General features: G+C 41.0%; 1 protein-coding gene across 1 annotated transcript in view; it reads right to left on the minus strand.

Moving 5' to 3' along the window:
• Positions 1-3,356: 3,356 nt before the first annotated feature.
• Positions 3,357-19,395, minus strand: part of PTEN (phosphatase and tensin homolog) — a 45,042-nt gene continuing 29,003 nt past the window's right edge. The window contains exons 6-9 of the mRNA XM_042862800.1: positions 18,529-18,670; positions 17,298-17,464; positions 7,853-8,077; positions 3,357-6,872 (exon numbers count right to left, since the gene is read on the minus strand). Of these exons, the coding sequence (XP_042718734.1) occupies positions 6,687-6,872; positions 7,853-8,077; positions 17,298-17,464; positions 18,529-18,670 (720 nt within the window). The 3' untranslated portion in view covers positions 3,357-6,686. The remainder of the gene's footprint in view (positions 6,873-7,852; positions 8,078-17,297; positions 17,465-18,528; positions 18,671-19,395) is intronic.

Raw genomic sequence — 19,395 nt, forward strand, 5'->3', positions numbered from 1 at the left:
CCATCCATCCCTCGATATTGCAAAATGTGCCAAAGTCCTAACAGACTAGTCCCATCCTTCTGGAGGAGCTTGGAGTTGTGCTCCTGCATTGCTCTGAACCTAAATAATCCAAATTTCTTGCTGCAGAACTTATTTAGGGAAGAAAGAATACCCAACATATGACCCTGACCACTGTGGCTTTCACATGGATGTGCTGCATTCTCGTTTTTTTCCTCCTTTGCTTACTTAAGAGCTTGGCTTTCTCCATCTAAGCTAACCTTACAACAGATGTAACAGCTCAGATGAGGTTCCTCAATCCTCAAATCCATTTCCATTTCAGGCAATTGTGAAAGAGGACAGGGAGGACAAGAGGAGGAGGAGGAAAAGCAGGTCCTTAGAGTTATCACAACTCAACCAGACAAAGCCAGATTGAGGAAGGACACTAGTTCTGTTCCAAACAGGAGGCTGAACTACAGACCCTGCAGAGCGTAAGCAACATTTCCATGATGCTGCAAAATAGGCATCTGCAGGAATGCAGTATTCTCCTGAGAGCATTGCTCACCCTGCTTCTAGCTGTCACTGTCCTTAGTGTTTCACATGACCAAAAATACCCTCCACAGGCCGACAGTTAAAAATGCTGGGGATTTACTTCTACCTGCTTGATCAATGCAGCCACTGGGCACTGTGGGGCAATGCAAACTACAGGCTGGCACGAAGAATTCCATAATTCCACCAGCAAATCTTGCAGACATTGGTCAAGAGAAACTGCTAAAGTTGGGATTTTTATCAAGTAAGTAGGCTTTTCATCCTACTTAAACAAAAGTTGCCCAGTCCCATCTTATTGCCCTATAATACGATCTCCAAATCTTATCCCCAAGACTTTGCCAGATGGGGGCTCACTGCAGCACTGGTCATTGGATGTTTCTCTGCAAACTCAAGCAATGAGATTCAGAGCTTAAAGTCTCATTTTGTAGAAACTTTGGGAAGTGGCCTTAATCCTCTGGTGCAGAGGAGCCTCCAGGCTGTTATGAGACACTGAAGAGAGGACAAAACTTTCAAGAAAGGAACGTCTTTAAGAAGTTCAAAAGGACGTCTTTAAGAAGGTATTAGATGCAATGAAGACATCAGAAATGATGAAGCAAAGCATCTCCACTAGACCTGAAGAAACCAGTCTGGTTTGCAGCAGGTACCATTATTCATGTACTGTGTGCTGATGTAGGACATTGTCCTGGAGAGACACTGTAAGCAGCAAATTCCCTGGTTCGTTAAGCAGGGCACAGCATACAAGCTGTGATCTCAAGTTCTCACACCAAACCTTTCATCCCTTTCTACACAGAAGAGCTAAGCTGAGAGCCAGTAGAGCAGACAGCCCTCTGGAGTTCACACAATCCCAGCCTGGCAGAAGCACCTCCCTTCTCTTCTACTCTTCAGTATTACTCAGTATTTTCCAACTCAGCATTTCCCACATTTCCAGCCCATCACTCTTCCAATGACTAAAATCAATGATGTTCAAGCCAACCTCTCTCCAAACTATCTCCCTTTTGAACTCAGCCCTCCAGATGGCTCTCAGATCTTTCTCAACAGCTGTTTTACACTATTTTTGCAAAACCTCATCACATCTCTCTGATCACGCTCCATCACTCCTTTCCTTTCACAAGTTCCATGTCTCCACCCATCTATTTTCAGTATCACCTTTTCCCACCATAGAGCTATCTATGTGACACAAGGCACAAGAAGAGTCCTCAAAAAATAAAGCTGCACAACTCACCATTCCCATTTGGCTGCATGAAGGTGAGCAGGTTCCCACTGCACATCAGCAGCTGAGCCAAACCTGCTTGCTGCTCTTATGCTCCTCCAGATCTATTCCTTGAAGAAAGCAGCCTAAAAGCCTTTTCTCCTTGCCATGCCTTCACAGTAGAGCTAAATAAAGCTGAAATAAAGCTGAACAAGAGAACAAAAAGGAGTCATCTGCCCTATGCTGCAAGAAAGACACCAGTGCCTGAGATGTTCAGAAGCACAAAGAAAAATGAGCAGAGAACAAGAAATGCACAAAAGAAACAAAACACCACAAAAAGCCTCAAAACACAAGGAAAAGATGCCAAGAGGGGGAAAAAAAAGTGCATTTTTATTATAGTAGCATACATCACCACTCATTTCATCACCAAAATGCCAAACAACTACAGAAAAATGAGAAAAAGCATTTAAAGCCAGGTTGCTACCAACGTAACTCCTCCCAAAAGAGGTGATTTGAAACTCAGTCCGCAGTTTTTAAAAAAAGATCCGGTGAATTATTAACAACCACATTACAGCAGTCTTTCAAAAAGAGATCTGCACAAGGCATGCTGCTGCCTGCTGCCCCATAGGGGCAACGAGGGCCAGCAAGCACCAGCAGCACAGCTGGGCAGGTGCTACCAGGAACAGTGTACAGGGATGGGCTAAGCACTGGATCACACGCCCTCCAGCAGCAACAGGATGGGAACAAAGGAGATGTTCTACCCACATCTCAACAGCACTTTCCACCAATCTTCATAAGAGGACCTCCTCGCAGACATGCGTGTACTTAAGGAAGCCGCTCAACAGACTGAACGCTGTGCAGATTGCTTCCCATCCCTCCTTTCTACATCGCCCTACTCTCTTTTCATTTTCTGTCTGAAAACTAAGCCTACCCAAGGAAGCAGTGCGTACTTACAAACCACAGGGCAGTGGTTGCTGCTCTATCACAATGGTGTGAAGACCTAAACTGTGCCACTCACAAGGAAGGGCCAGGGCACCAAACATCTCAGATTTTGATGCTTAGCCAGATATAACACAGGGCTAACATTAAAACCAGGGGGAAGGAAAGAAGAATAACAAGTTTATTCCTGGAAGCTCAAAGGGCCACCCTAAAACTGAAGGAAAAGAGAAGGTATTCCTTAATTTAAGGGCAGAAAACAAGTCTAGCTTGAAAATAGCCAAGCAACAATAGGAAAACACAAACTTGTCTTAGTGCATGTAGAACAGGGTTATTCCACTGGGAAAATGCAGCTTGTTGCTGACTTAGAGCTGGAGATGCACCAGTTAACATTAAAAACAAAGTCACAAATGTTCTCTTGAAGAAGGATTTAGTTCCCCTGGAAGGCAGCCCTGCACCTCATCACAACCGTGTCGGAGGAAAAAAACAGGTTGTGGAGGTCAGTGCGCACAGCTCGTTCTTCCAGTCCTCCTTCAAAGGTGCTGAGTAGAAAAGGGTTCCAAGCTACCTCAAAACCCTCATACACACAGAGCTCCTTCCAGAAGCACCCGTAGCTCTAAGAAACATGCTGAAAATCATTTGCTTACCAGCAGAACATTGCCTAACCATTCTGTACTCAGAATACTTCAATAAAACACCCACACAGTGACAAGAATGAGACTTTAATCAGTTTTAAGTGGAGTTTTAACACTAAGAGATAAAGGGTTGTTAAACACAATAACAAACGGACATCTGATTTGTATGAGGCATTATCCTGTACATGTCATACTTTGTTTTGTGTATTCTCAGTGCATAGCATTACACAGAGCCACTGTTGCACAGCACAATAGTATTTGAAGAGGCTGAATCAGAGTAAGGCTGCTTAACAGACTGATTTTTTTTTTCTTTTAGTATCTATATATATATATATATATATATATATATATATATATATATATATATGCTATATGAAAACAGACTGAAAATTAGAACTGGCAGAGAAAGGCAGCTCTGCCAAACGCTGCAGTCGGAGCCCCTTTTAGTGCACAGTTCCACCCCATCCATCTGCATGCATGACGCTTCTTAATGGTATCGTAAAGGTAAACGAGGCACTTCGTGGCAACCACAGGCATCGTTAGCATATTGCACACGTTTGCTACGACTAAACATGGAACTTGCACGCTAGCATCCGATTTTAATTTTGCTTTCCAAGCTGAAACATCTGATGCTGTATGCGAACTCCAGTTCCCAACGTGTGCCTCAAATCCAGATGCTATTTGTACAGCTGCCCTTAAGAGCTGTGGCAAATATTTTGAGTGGGGCTACCAATGACCAAGGATGCTTAGGGCCTAACAGTAAGCTCTTACAGAAGTGATGCCTTCAAGTAGTTTCAGACATGTAAGCTGCTGCACATCCAGAAGTTTAAGCATACAGTCCAGAAACTCAAGGAGAGATTACCTACAGAATGTGTTTCAAGCTAATTATGAATACTGTCATAAATAAAGTTTTAATAAGGACTCAAAAACCTTTCAGTCGTAGTAATTCTTGTCAACTTCTATGGGGGTGGTAACTGAAATAAACTATAGGAGAGTATGTATAATATATATTTATATATATAATATATATATAATGCCATTTTTTCCATTTCCAATGACTACACCATAAAATGTAAGCAAGGCTTCTCAGAAACATCAAAACATTCAAAATCAAAACCCTCATTCCAACCTTTCACATTCCAAAGGAAAAATAACAGTGCAAAAGCCCATCACGTCTCTTCCAATCCAGCCCTCGGCATTACGCACTGGAAGCACACCGATGCATTTTGTTATCACAAACTTCAAAGTAGGACACAGAACGGTGTCGATATCTCAGTACTTTGAAAGCACGAACAGGTTTGTTTATTAGCCAACACAATCTTTTTACCAACTGTTAAAATCAGACAGGGTGAAACATGATTAAAAGGGTAAGAGTTAACGTCATGTCCCCAGGTAACCACTTCCTGCTTGTCAACACCACTGGGAACAGCGAGCACTGGAACCAGCCTCCTGCTCCACTGAGACACTACAGCTTGATCAGATCTCTATGTCAGAAAACATTTACCAGCTCTGTTAGAAGTTAGAATCGTGAATACGATGAGCAAAGTTGACCAACGGATCCCAAAAAAGCACGTGATACCTTCCTTCGCCAAGAGTGAGTCCTGCCTCGTCTCCTTCAATTCTTACCATTAATGCTGTCGTACAGGGCCCTCATGGATTCCATACACTGCTGTTATCTAGGTGAGAACACAGCTAATGAACTTCAATGTCAGCCCTATTAAGTTAATTGAGTAAGAGAAGTTTTAATTGAACAAGTGTAAATCTGGGGACAGCAATCCTTGGTGCACTTCAGAGTGAGCATCTTTGTCAGCTTCTTCATGTGTCCATACAACAGTAGTTGTACTGTCAAGTCATCTGCAGTCTGGGCATAGCAATTATATGCTGAAAGTGAATCTCAAGCCCTATGAACAAACAACATTGCCAGATGAGAAATCTAGTTTGTTTTGATTTGTGGTTTTTGTTGGTGTGTTGCTTTTTTTTAAATAGCAAGCAATACAGTTGGGACAAGTTCTGCTTGTGAAAAGTACACATCTTCATACAGACACAGCATTGAGAATTCAACACTGTCTCCTGCAGTGTCTCTTTTTAAAATATTGTAGGTACTGAGTATTCAAGTAAAATTCCCTAACAGTTAATGACATTTTTAGAAAAGTGTGCAAAACTGCAAAACTCATTGTAATACAATGTGTAAGGTCAAAGGGGCGGAATGGCTGACAGAGGTTTGACTGAATAAATGCATCATAAATCTTCAAAATAAACACTAACCTGGAGAATCTCCAATTGAAATTTCCTGTGCACCACTACAAAATACTTTCATATTAATGAGGAAAAAAAAGCTTGCAAGGCAGCACATGAAGTATTCTCAGCAGGAATATGATTGAAGACCTAATAAGAAATGTTGAGATGTTGCCTGACGTATGCACTAATAGCAACTGACTTTTAGCACTGGTCTTGATTACACAGGAGATGGAGCAGCCGTTACAATTCAGTAAAACAATTAATGAATCACCGACAATTTTTACAACAATTTGTTTCAAGCCCGTATTTTAAGATGATAGCCTCCACATTTGTATGGTTAAGTCATTGTTGCTGTGTTTCCTTTCTGTGACCCCAATAATTTTTCTCCCTTCATTTTGCAGGTCTTTAGGATGTTGCGAAGGTTCATTCCTGTACCCCTATACAGAACCACTCCCTCTAGCTGCCTTTTCTAGCACCATTACACTTAAATAAAATGCACAAACAACAAGCAGTGACAGCGGCGACTCTTCAATTGTCCAGGATGAATTACGGCAGCATGCTAAAGAAAGGTGCAAATAAATAGCCGGATATGGTACACAGGCCAAGCTCCAGCAGACTATATTCCTTTCTGAGCATTACTTTCCATCCCCCATCCAAAATACATGCATTAGAATGTAGTAAAACCTTCTAGAGACATCTCTTAGCCAACTGCAGACTTTTCTGTTGCCACATAAGTGCAAAAAAAAAAAAAAAAGGGGCAGGATGTGAACCTGTATATTTGCATTTTTTCAAAACTTTGTTTGGTGACAGAACACACAAGGAAAAATTCCTACGTATACACATTAAGTCTGTCTCCACTTTTATAAAACTGGAATAAAATGGGAAAGTGCCATATTTATAGTTCCTAATTGAAGTTTTAATGTCCTTTTGACACAAAAAGGTATATACATATCAGAGCTACGTAACCATTTTTATTCAACTGGACAAGTGTCAAACCTGTAGATTTATAGGGCAAAACAAGATTGGTCAGGAAAGAATTGTTCCTATAATTGGTAATCTGACACTATGTCCTATTGCCATTTAAAAAGGTCCTTTTTTCAGTTTATTCAAGTTTGTCATTCTTCGCATTTTTTTTTTTTTCATCTCCGATAAAAAAAAAATATTCAGACTTTTGTAATCTGCGTATGCTGATCTTCATCAAAAGGTTCATTCTCTGGATCAGAGTCAGTGGTGTCAGAGTATCTGTAATGATCAGGTTCATTGTCACTAACATCTGGTGTTACAGAAGTTGAACTGCTAGCCTCTGGATTTGATGGCTCTTCTACCGTTTTTGTGAAAAATAGCTTCACCTGGGGAAGGAAAAAAACAACAATTTAAAAAGGTAACCTGAACTTCAGCACAGCACAGGTAACAACTGCTATCTGCAACAGCACAGCTCCTTTCACTATCCTGAGTGACACAACTGCTCCCCTCCCTAGTCTGGAAAGAAAAGAAAGAGCTTTTAGAGTAGCCAAACTCTCAGTATTACTCCTGAGAGAAGAGAGATCCACCAGCAAGCTCTGCTGAAGTTCTGGGCACCTGCACCAGCCGTTTCTGTTCTGGAGCTACAGCAGCTGGACATAACACTGCAGCCATGTCAGCTTTTCAACCATCCTACCTCTACATCTCTGACAACACAGAGATTGTAATAACATTGCAGAAATGAACAAAGTGCTTTTTCAGTACCATAACCAGTGATTCGTGTTTGTGCATTAAGGTCTGATCCATGCAACAATCAGGTAACTGTAACTGCTACATTCAGATATGTACAGTTGTGGACTCCTGACATTTTATCAGCGTGCTCAAAAACATCCTTTCCATTTTGAGAACAGTGCTGGCAATGGCTCGCTCTCCTCAGAGCCAAAACTCAGGTTATAAGCTGTTCCCATGAAGTGTGTACCTCTGCAAATCAACTCAGAAATCATGCATAAAGCTCAGCACTAACAGTAATGCAGCAGGTACCAGAAAAAAACTGCTGTTAGATTCTCTGGAATTCTTACTAACCATCTCTAATGGCTTTGATAAATACCTCAAAAAAAAAAAAAAAAAAAAAAAGCTTTTCTCTCCCAGTCTCTCATCAGTTTTACACAGAAAAACTCTCACACCATTTACTGGCTTCCTGGAAAAGTCAATACACTCAGGAAGTTAAAACCTTTGGCTAAGTGGTAGGAAACACATACGTGAGTTAGATTTCTGCACAGTTTCAAACAGTTCCTCTGTAAAGCAAGACAAACAAATCAGATAACTTCATGCAGCTTTTCAGCTTTGTTTACATGAAATGTATACTGACCTTGAAGTTTGGAGAAAAATATCTGTTGGCTTTGTCTTTATTTGCTTTGTCTAGATCATTTTTTGTTAATGTAAGGATTAAATATTCCTTGTCATTATCTGAGCGCTCTGTACTGAAAATACCATCAAGTTCCTGATCTGTAACTAGACTTCCATTTTCTACTTTGTCTGAATTTTCATCCAGTCCTATGAAGAATGTATTTACCCAAAAGTGAAACATTTTGTCCTAGGGAGGAAAAACACAAAGAACAAGCTTGCTTTAATATTCTCTAGCAGCTTATAAAATTGACTAATACCAACTGATCAAAGCCAAATCAATAATACCAAACGAAACTAGTTCGGACAACAGTACATCATCAGTTATGTTGCATGCAAAGACATTTCCACCAATTCGCCCAGGCAATACACAACACTCTGCATCAATCAAAATAAATTTTATCCAATTTCGCTTTCAGAAGTTGCTTCTTATTAAAAAGTAGTTATAAAATCAATTATCTATGAAAAAAGTAGATGACAAGTTAGACAAGTGGTAAGCCTGCAACCACAAGGCATAAAGACATCTTCCTACCAAGGGTTAGTCAGATCTAACAACCTGTGCAAAGCATTATAGGTGACTAACATTTATCAACATAGAACATCATCCTCTACAGCCTCCTGTGTAACAGAACATTTTTATTTATATACAGAAATAGTTGTGACTGAGCAAACGCACCCTACAAAAGAGTGCCCATCACAGTGGATTCACTACAGCTTCACGGAGACAGTTCTTAGCAGGTACATGCTTGCTGACCATTACTAAGAGAAGTCGCACTCTGAAAGTGATTGCCATCCTACACAAAAGGGCAGCTTAGAAGACTGTTTACGTATATTGCTCTTAAGCAGAACTTGACAGATGCCCATCACCAGCTATCTGGTCCTTTAGATTATCCACTGTAACACCACAACAGGCATCCAGACACAAAGAGACAAAGTAAAATGTAATTTTGAAAGAACTAGGTGATATCAGCCAGTATATTATGTCTGTCACTAGGATCAAAGAGGTGATACAAGTGTCCATCTCCATACGTGCTGTGGGACCGACACTCTTTAATATCTTCATCAATAACTTCAACAGTGGAGTTAAGTGCACCCTCAGCAAGTTTGCCAATGATATCAAGCTGTGGGGTGCGGCGACACACCAGAGGGATGGGATGCCAGCCATCAGGATCTAAACAGGCTGAGCAGTGGGCCCAGGTGAACCTCATAAGGCGCAACAAATCCAAATCATAGAATCATCACAGAATGGCCTGGGTTGAAAAGGACCACAACGACCATCTGGTTCCAACCCCCTGCTATGTGCAGGGTCACCAGCCACCAGACCAGGCTGCCCAGAGCCACATCCAGCCTGGCCTTGAATGCCTCCAGGGATGAGGCATACACAACCTCCTTGGGCAACCTGTTCCAGTGCATCACCACCATCAGAGTGAAAAACTTCCTCCTAATATCCAAACTAAACCTCCCCCGTCTCAGTTCAAAGCCATTCTCCTTTCTCCTATCACTATTCACCCTTGTAAACACCCATTCCCCCTCATGTTTACACGCTCCCTTCAAGTACTGGAAGGCCACAATGAGATCTCTCCAGAGCCTTCTCTTCTCCAAGCTTAACAAGCCCAGTTTCCCCAACCTTTCTTCAGGAGAGGTGCTCCAGCCCTCCGATCACCTGCTCCAAGAGCTCCACGTCGTTCCTGTGCTGAGGGTCCCAAGCCTGGATGCAGCACTGCAGATGGGACCTCACATGAGCTGAGTAGAGGGGTACGATCACCTCCCTCTCCCTGCTGGCCACCCCTCTTCTACTGCAGCCCAGGATGCAGTTGGCCTTCTGGGCTGTGGGTGCACACTGCTGGCTCATGTCCAGCACCTTGTTCACAAGGACCACCAAGTCCTCCTTCTCCACAGGGCTAATGCAAGGTCTGCACCTGGGTAAAGGCAATCCTCACTACCAATACAAGCTGGGGATTAAAGGATTGAGCACAGCCCTGCCGAAAAAGACCTGATGGTGCTGATGGATGGCAAGCTGGACATGAGGCAGCACTGTGCCCTCACAGTTCAGAAAGCCAATCGTATCCAGAGCTGCATCCAAAGAAGCGTGACAAGCAGGACGAGGGAGGTGATCCTGCTCGTCTGCTTTGTGCTGGTGTGGCCTCATCTAGAGGATAAGCATGCAGATGTGGAGTCCTCAGTGCAGGAGAGACATGGACCTGCTGGAGTCCATCCAAAGCATCCAGAGAGGGCCACAAAAATGATCCAAGGGATGGAACACCTCCCCTGTTAGGACAGGCTGAGAGAGCTGGGGCTGTGCAGTCTGGAGAAGAGAAGGCTGTGAGATGACTTAAGGAGAGCCACAGCAAAGAAGGGGAAAGACTTTTTAGTAGGGTCTGCATGACAGAACAAGGGGAAATGGTTACAAGCTCAGAGAGAGAAAATTTAGCAAAGTGATAAAGAAAAAAAAATCTTTCACAGTGAGATTGGTGAGGCACTGTAACACCTGGCTAACCATGTGGTTGATGTCCTGTCCCTGGAGACTTTCAAGGCCAGGCTAGACAACGCCTTGGGCAACCTGATCCAGCTGTGTAGCCCTGTTCATTGCAGGGGAGTTGCAATAGATGGCGTTCAGATGTTCCTTCCAGCTCTAAGGATTCTATGACTCTATTCTATGACCAGCAGCTATGTTTTGCTCTGGGATAGGCACTCTGAAAAAGATATGCTGAGAAAATTCACCTCTACAGTTTCAGCTAAACAGCTCGATAAGATACGCTGAATGTCCCTGTACTACTTCTCCACCATTTGCTATGTCTCCACCAGTCAAGAGTAGACATTTCAAAGATTAGCTACCATTAATAAGCTGGTCTTGACTAGCACACTAAGCACTCATTTATAGGAAACTCTAAGCTGTGTCTACTTCCTTTGTAAAAAGGAAACTGTTATTTCACTCTACTTTCAGCTTTAAGGCAAAAGATCCAAAATGCAAAGCCCCAGTCTTCCCACAAGAGCTAAAGTTCTTGTATTTCTGTTAAAAGTTGGTGGTTCTACTGCACACTACATGAGCATGCCTCCCTATTGAAGGCAACTTGGCACCAGGAAGTCATCATTGTTTTCTGGGCACTGGTACTGGAGCAGAGAAGATTTGACTGCTTAGCTAATACTCTTGTCTACAAATTAGTATACCGTAAGTATTAATATAAATTTTCATATTAAAAGTATTAATATAAATTAATATAACGTAAGTACAAAAACAATGAGAATTCAAAAGTATATGAAACAAGCAGCATCTGCCTTCCCTATCCAAAGCTCATTAACCCCACTTTCAGTGTTCTAGGTAAGGCACACAGAAAAAGTTTCCAGCTTGTGTGCATTTCCTATAAGGACCTGAGACATCACAACTACTAAGGAAATGCAAGGGGAAAGGCAAAAGTGCAACATTTCAGCCAGAAACACTTCTGGCACTTAAACACTTCAACACATTTAATCCACTTCAACACATGCCCCATCAGCATCTAATCTACCACACTAACATGCTATAATTACAGTTGCCCTGGGAGGCTGACAGATCCTTGTCACTGCTACCAAACCCCTTCAAGTTATCTCATGATATCGCGTTGGAGCTAATCCATTCCACTCAGCCATCAGTGCAAGGCCCATCCTATTCAGATATTTAGCATCCTCTTCTTCACTAATGCTACCTCAAAGTCTTAAATGTCCACCTCAGAATGTGGAAGTACAGGATGAATGTCCTGGAAAAGAAGGCTTTACTTTTCCATATTCCTCATGGAACCTCATATGGCAGCAGGTAAGATCTTCATGAAGAATTCTTCAGGATAACTTGGTCCATGCTCCTGCACCATGAAGATGGAGCGCCCAAAAGAAAAAAAATCCACCAAGGAAATGATCACTCCCGATCAAATCAAAAGACTAACCAGTTCAGGTCAAACCAGAAACAACCAACGGCATCAGCCCTTCAGCTTCAGAACAGGAAGGTTTGGAGTCCAGATGCTGTGATAAACAGTGGGAGAGAGCAAGCCTGAGGGTATTACAACTCTGTAAGCAAGTGGAAATATCACCTGCAGGCGCACTGCTGGTGTAAAGGTCAAGTGAAGGGAGAACCCACTTCTTGTAGGTACGACAGTACCACTGACACCACTCTTCAGAATCACACTGTAAAAGCAGTCACATAGTTTGGTGCTGGTCCTCAGAGCCACACCATGGTTCCAAAGAAGTCAGAAAAGGAAAGGACTAAGCTAACAAACACAAATTGCAGCAACTGAATGGAAAGAACTGGAAAATGGCTTATATCAATAGTGGTGAAGCAGCTTTGGAGGAAAACAGTGCCAAAGCAAACAAGGTCACTGAATGCAAACAAACATTGGCAGAGGCAGAAGGCATGGACTTCTGAAGTTTAAAGCTTGATTAGGTGGAGCAAAACCAGGAAGGATTTATTTGGCACATCAGAGCCAGCCTGAACAAGCAATCATGAGATTCGGACAAGACAAATGACAAAATTCTCAGCAGACATCTCTTCATTTGCTTCCTTGGGATAAATTTGAAGAGGTCTTCAGAGGCTGAAACTAAACATTATTGCCTGTCTGAGCAGGTCATTTATCTTATCTCCCTGCAGTTTCTTTAAAGCATCAAGTTATTTTCTCTCCCTTCCTGCTACATTAATTAAGTTAGTTTAATAAACTAAGTTGATGGGTACTGAAACATGGCAGACCCACTCAAACTAAGGGAAGACTTGGTCACGTTTCTGGGTATCACCTTTTGGGGCTGATAATTTTGTCACTGCTCTCAATGAGAAACAAGGCCCATTACTCCAAGTGAGGACTGAGTCAGGTTCAAGCAGCAGACTCAAAGATATTCCACAGGAGGCAATGAAAAAAGAGATGTAGTATGGGCCAAAGACAGAGAGAACGTAAAAAATTAAAGCATGACCAGAACTTGGGCTTTATTTATCAAATTTGAGTATCAGAGCAAGAAAAATTATGTAATGAACAGGCTTCTGAAAAATATTAGGTAGGGTTTTTCAGTTTTTTTGTTTTGTTTTGTTTTTTAAATGTACGTTGCTTCACTTCCAATTACATCACAGGAATCCACTTAAAAAAAAAAATTCAGACATTTCTTGCCATAAGCAAGTCAGAATCATAAAATCTACAGTGCAGCACCTGACATTTGAGACAAAAGCTGAATTATTCAGAGTATATCAGCATCGTGAGTAACTGTTCAGTTCTCAGGATGACAGGAAAACACACCTCACTCTACAGCTGATATCTGTCTCTAACTGCTGACTGACATCCAAACCTAATATCATTTAAGCCATCAGCAAGGAGTTCCCATATCCCCCAGAGTTTCAATTTGCAGAGAGACCTACGGGCACTTAATCACTTTGCAGTAATAGCTAAGAGTTATTACAGATGCTATCCAGCAATCAAAAGACAGAGGACACGTTCCAAGCTGTTCCAGGCCAGTATCATAGCCTTCCCATAACCATGACTGATGCAACATGTACCATTTTCAGGTTTGCAGTTGAAGTCTTCTGACATTTGAAGAGTTTGTTCTTCAACGTTTGATAAAAAGCCAAGACCCAAAGTGTTCTTTAACCATGCAGCAGAACTTTTCATCTCTACAAACTCAAAGAAACACAGTGGCACAGACAACAGCTCAAAACAACGCTGTCAGCACCACCTACACTAGACTCTGGGTACCAACCAGCAGTGACTTACACAATGACCACTGTTTCATCAGTATGAGGAGTGCTCCTAAAAGGTCTCCTTTACCTCCAGGCTCTGCAGGCAGGAAGACTACCAAATCCCTTGTGTTATTTTTAAACAGGTTCTCATTTAATCAAGTGACATATGGATACTTTGAAACCCTTTAATATTATCATGTCAACATCAATAAGTGAAGAAAACTGTTTCTAATAGGAACACAGAAGCAAACCTAGAGAGACTACAGACTACAACTGGAGATGGCAAAAGAGCAAGCTATAGGTCAGAAGAGGGAAACAAAACAAATTGCTCAAAGAACTCCAAAACGTTGACTTCCACTGGTCACAAATTCTTATATATGAACTGTACTAAAACATTGTACCATTTCGCTCTCATATGAGCAAGCATACAGAAGGAAAGGAAGTAACTACATGCCAGAAAAAATGGCTAAGAATACAGAAAGCACCTTAATTAGACAAGAAAGAATCCAAAGTTTTGGAATCCCTAGCTGGTGCTAGGTGGCAAAAAAAAAAAAAAAAAAAAAGTGAAATATGGCAACTCTTCCAAAGCAGTCTTACCAGCACCTTCTCAGAAGCACTGAATGACTCTTTGGCAGAGGTTAGTTGAATTTACTTAAATTAAGTTTTGCCATTAAAATAAAAGGGCACAACAGATTTAAATTTTACATCAAGAACCTAGCATGCACACTTAAAATCACTTGGTCACTAAAGCTTGTTTCATATCATACTAATAATTTTATCAAAGAGCTTTATCAAAGTTGAGGACTTTCCACAGTAGAGCACCTTGCAGATAATACTGCTGTTAGGACTATGAACTCTGAAAGCAGGTGCACGTAGGCTTATCCAGAATGCTCAAGCTGAGACCAGTGGTATTAAACACCAAGACAAACTCAGAAGGAGTGCAGAGAATATTCTTTCATTTCCAGAGATGAGATATAGTCTTTCTCCAACCCAAGCCTCAGGATGGACCAACACCTACTTTTCAAATTATGTCATTAGTTTGTTGATTAGGATTGTTAGGGAAAGTTAAAATGCTCAGAGGTGATGTGATGTCTTCAAACATGCACAAAAAACTTGTTTGGCAGCTACGTATAAATCCGCTAACAGAAAACCTTGGGAGAAGAGGAATCAGTGCTGGGCAACAGATCTGTCATTCCAGCTTCCAGAAACACACACCTAAGTAAGCTAGAATCTCTGAAGGATGACACTGTCACACCTTATAGCTCAGGTGATCACTGCAGAGACGTGGCAAGCTCTGCAATTTGCAAAGTTCCTGCACTGGAAGACCTTCACTTCTTGGGTTTTGAGTAAAAACTATAGAGTCAAATTATCTGGAAAAAAAAACACGCTCCACTAAGTGCAAAACAAAGGGGACTTCATGGATGTGCAACACTTGTGCACAGAAGCGTGTTCAGAGTTCTTCCAGGACAGGTTTTCTGCCACCAATATCCATTCACCTTTGCCTACTCTCATCTCAGACACTTTATGTAACTTTACAGAGACCACATGGAAGGACCATCCTTGGTGCCAAGGCAAACATGGAGATGGAATATTTCACTAATTCTTAAGAATCGCTCAGCAGTGGTTTCATAAATCAGACTAGGATGTTCACACCTCACATATGCCTCCAACTTGTGTTTGCATTTATGTTAGAACTAATAGAGGTGGTATTACCAGAGCTATGTAACAGCATACAATTTTCTTTTGGCTTCGATTTCTATGTTGAGGGTATTTAAGCATTAGATTCAATAGATTTTTGAAGCAGATTATCAAGGTCGTTTCTTTACAAAAGAACTCTGTCTGGAAAGAGGTTTCATCCTCTCAGGGAAGTTTGCAGAAACTGTTTGTAGAAAGAACAGCTTTCACTAACTCCTCGCTTCTCAACCCTAGTGTTAAAAAAAATAAAAAGCAGTATGAAGTTGCTCTTCTCTATCTTGATATTGTGATCCACAGAACTAGAATAGTTAGGGGATGTTATGTGGAAAAAAACGAAGAATAGTTACTCAAACTACAAGACTCCTATGAACTGAACTGCAGCTGACATGACACTGAAATGAAACTACAGCACAGCAACACACTTGCTACATTTCTGCAGACAATCCAAAACAAACATTTCTAGCCTGAATTTATACTATAGAAATCATATGTGACAACAATGACATCTAGTTCATGCTACCACTGGATCTCAGTGCCCTCTCTAGAGGTAAAATAAATAGGAAAGCTCAATCTGGGCACAAGAGACCCAAGATCTTTCATCAGAGCCATGTACAGATGTTATGAGAACTTGCTTGGCGAGGAGAAGAACAGCACAATGCCTCCTAGGAAGCATGTTCACAATCTATCTGTTACCCAAAACAGTAAAGAAACCCAATTCCCAAGTTAGACAGGACAAGGCCTGGTTAAAACAAAACCCTGTCCCAGATGTTTAGGGTTTTTTTTCCCCATCTTCTCCCTGCATCCCTCACGCATACACAGAACTTACCTGGCTGCTCCTATAACGCCCTTAAAATTGGCTCTTGTGTACTGAAGTTTTAAATATTGATAATTTTAATGCCTAAAAACCAGTCATTTCTGTTTGCAAATGTTTTACAGTTCTCAATCAGGGCAACTAGGCAATACAAACTACGTTTAATTAAATAAGCAGAAGAAAGCATTCTCATTAAGCATCAGCTTAAACTTTTGCAGGCACTAGCACATGCCAGACAACAGAACAGGACATTTCCAGCTACTGAAAATTTACCACTAAACTAGCTAACAGTAACTTGAACGAGGTCCATAAACAAAAAAGCATGCATGTGTATCATATGCACAGCTAATAACTAGCATCTTACAACTTACATTCATCTCCCAGTTCACTCTAGTATTCTCATTATTATGGTTTGTCTGATTGCAGTATTTGCTCAAAGAATGTTCTTAAGCTTTATTCCATTAAACAGTAAACAGTTATTCATTAAGACTGGAATTTTAAACAGTAAGTACAAAGGTAACCTTTAAAACAACAGGGTTTTCATCCTCATGCTTCACTTTAGTAGATACAAACTATCTCTATAAGCACAAACACAAATTAAACATTCATCTTTAATAACTCATTGATTGGTGTCAAGTTCCAGATTAATTTTTTCCCCTACAAGCGAGATACTGATAAAATCCTCAGTTTGGAATGAATTCTCTATATGCCTAAAGACAAGGTAATGCAGATGACACTGCAATACAAACTGAAGTAATGGCTGAATAGATTGCAGAGATTTTCAGACAGTGCACAGGAACTAAATTACCTTGGAATTTTAACCAGATTTGACAGATGGATAGAAATCAGCCAATAGCACACACACAGGATCATTCATGCCTGCTAAAGCCTCAAGAAAATTCAGTGAAGAAAACAGCTGGAGTTAACTTGCTCAGTATGCAGGTCTATTTTTAGACTGTGAATGCTTCTTCCTCAATTAGATCCTTCACTACTACCCAAACTACTCCAATACGTATCCAACATAATTTATATCCAACCTTTGTACTTTATCTCATTGATTCAAAACATCCAGCCTTCACTTTGTGAAAGACTCCCTACTTGGGAAAACTAGACATGAAAGAATTAGACACTGTGATGGCACATCACTGAAAAATAACCAGTGTCCCAGTCCTGCATCAAGGCTGAGTTGATAACCTTTTCCAAAAAGGCAAGAAAACCAACCTTTTTCAACATCTTGTTCTGTTTGTGGAAGAACTCCACTTTGATATCACCGCATACCGGCAAAGGTTGAGGGAATTCAAAGTACATATACTTGTCTTCACGTCTTGAGGGTCCTGAAGGGGAGGTGAATATCTTTACCTTTAACTGGTACACCACAAACTGAGGATCTGCACGGTAAAAACAGAGTGTCACTTCGCAAGAAATGTCCTTCAAGTGTCAAAAAAATGCAATTAGAATCACAACCATAGCCTATAGCATTTTGAAAGTTCAGTATGTATCATAAATCAAGCACTGCAAGGCAAAGAAAAAAGCTTCATGGGACATAATTTGAAATAACCTCACAGATTTCTGTATTTTGTAGCAATTTGTTCACGCAACTAAAGGATTCCTAGAAAGCTGCACTTTCTTTATAATGGAGTACAAAACAACTATATATAGTAAATTCTTGATTTTTCCTCACACATTTCCTCTCATCTCTGTGTTAGATGAAAGTTCTCTTCTGTCTTTTCTCCATGCTGCATAGCAGGCACTAATGTCAGAACAAACTGATTTCTCTCTTACACAATCAGAGCTGTTAGACAAATAAGAACAAGGATAAAATTTAACAGTAATACATAAATCAATCTGCACTGACAGCAGGCTGTACAGACAAAGCCCGTAAAGTCTGTCCTGTAAACCACCACGAGTGCCAGCCACAGTGTAGGTTTCTAAACTAAAGTAACAGCTGAAGTTGTTTCCACTGCAACAAAAAGAAAGAACATGCAGAACCAGGCAGTTCCTGCTCTGTAACACAGCCCACAGAAAGGCAGAAGAGAATATGCAGTCACACTAGGAATTTCCAAGGAATCTGCTGTTCCTTATTGACACACTGCACACCAGCATATCACACTACTTGGTCACTGGGACACATAATACTTTATAAGCCTTTGTCTAAGAGAATTATTCCATAGATTAAAAAAACTCACTGCGTACATACTTTCTCAAACCACCAGGGGAAAAATAACCTTGCCACATTTGAAACAAACATTATTTTGCAATTCCCATTTCCCAAAAGTTGCTGTATTTTTAAAAACAGCTTTTTAAGAAGGTGAAGAGCAAATATCCAAATATGTTTCCATTTAGTACAATCTAAGATTATAGTAAAACAACAATACAATCCAGTCACCTGAGAATTCACACAACCAGCTCCAAGCCAGAGCTAATGAAGAACAAGGGAGTGCTGAGTACTTACTGCAAGTTCCGCCACTGAACATGGGAATTGTTTCAAACATCATCTTGTGAAACAGCAGTGCCACTGGTCTGTAATCAAGGTGATTCTTTAACAGGTAGCTATAGTAGTACACGTAGCGTCTCTGACTGGGAATTGTGACTCCCTAAACAAAAGGAAACAGACGTCAAAAGCACCCAGAGCATTTCCCAGCAGTCACTAATGGGACTCCTCCCCAATATCTGAGAATCTAACTAAAGGTGAATAAATCAAGAATGAAAAGGCATCTAAAGTACCCCAGCGCTCTGTGCAGCACCCCTTCCACCTGTCCTGCAGCGCTTAAGATGTCACACGCGTTAACTGCCGTGCAGTGAGTATGTGGGACCCTGGTTCTCCAGGCACTTCTGTGGGTATTTCCTACATCCAGCTCAAACAGTGAAGCAAAGAATGCAGGCTTCTCTGTACCGCAAAGAGAAAGACCTCAGAGACAGGGGTGTCAGACTTCCAGCAGCACTTTGAGCAGGAGGCCCCTGTAATTTTTAAGCACTGACATTGGAATTTCTACAGAAATGCAAGTCAAATGAGTCTACTGTTGTTTGCAGATATCACTGTACTGACACTACCTGCTATTACAAAACGCGTTCCTGAAATGTCTTCACAAAAATCCAGAGTGGAAAGTTTCATTAATATGAGCCTGATGGCCCAACTGTTGAATGAAGGACTTCAACTGAATTACAGCTCTGAAGTAAATGCTTGCTTTGAGAACATATAACCAAAGAATATGTTTATTATCAATTTTGTAATTATTTTAAGCTTCAACAATTAGTTTTAGAGCTCTTATAGCTGATACTTTCAAGAGAAAGTGATAAAAGATAAATTTAATTCCTTACA

This window comes from Lagopus leucura, unplaced genomic scaffold (assembly GCF_019238085.1).
Source record: "Lagopus leucura isolate 7727_CA_CO unplaced genomic scaffold, USGS_WTPT01 Super-Scaffold_739, whole genome shotgun sequence".
In the NCBI taxonomy this organism is placed as follows: domain Eukaryota; kingdom Metazoa; phylum Chordata; class Aves; order Galliformes; family Phasianidae; genus Lagopus; species Lagopus leucura.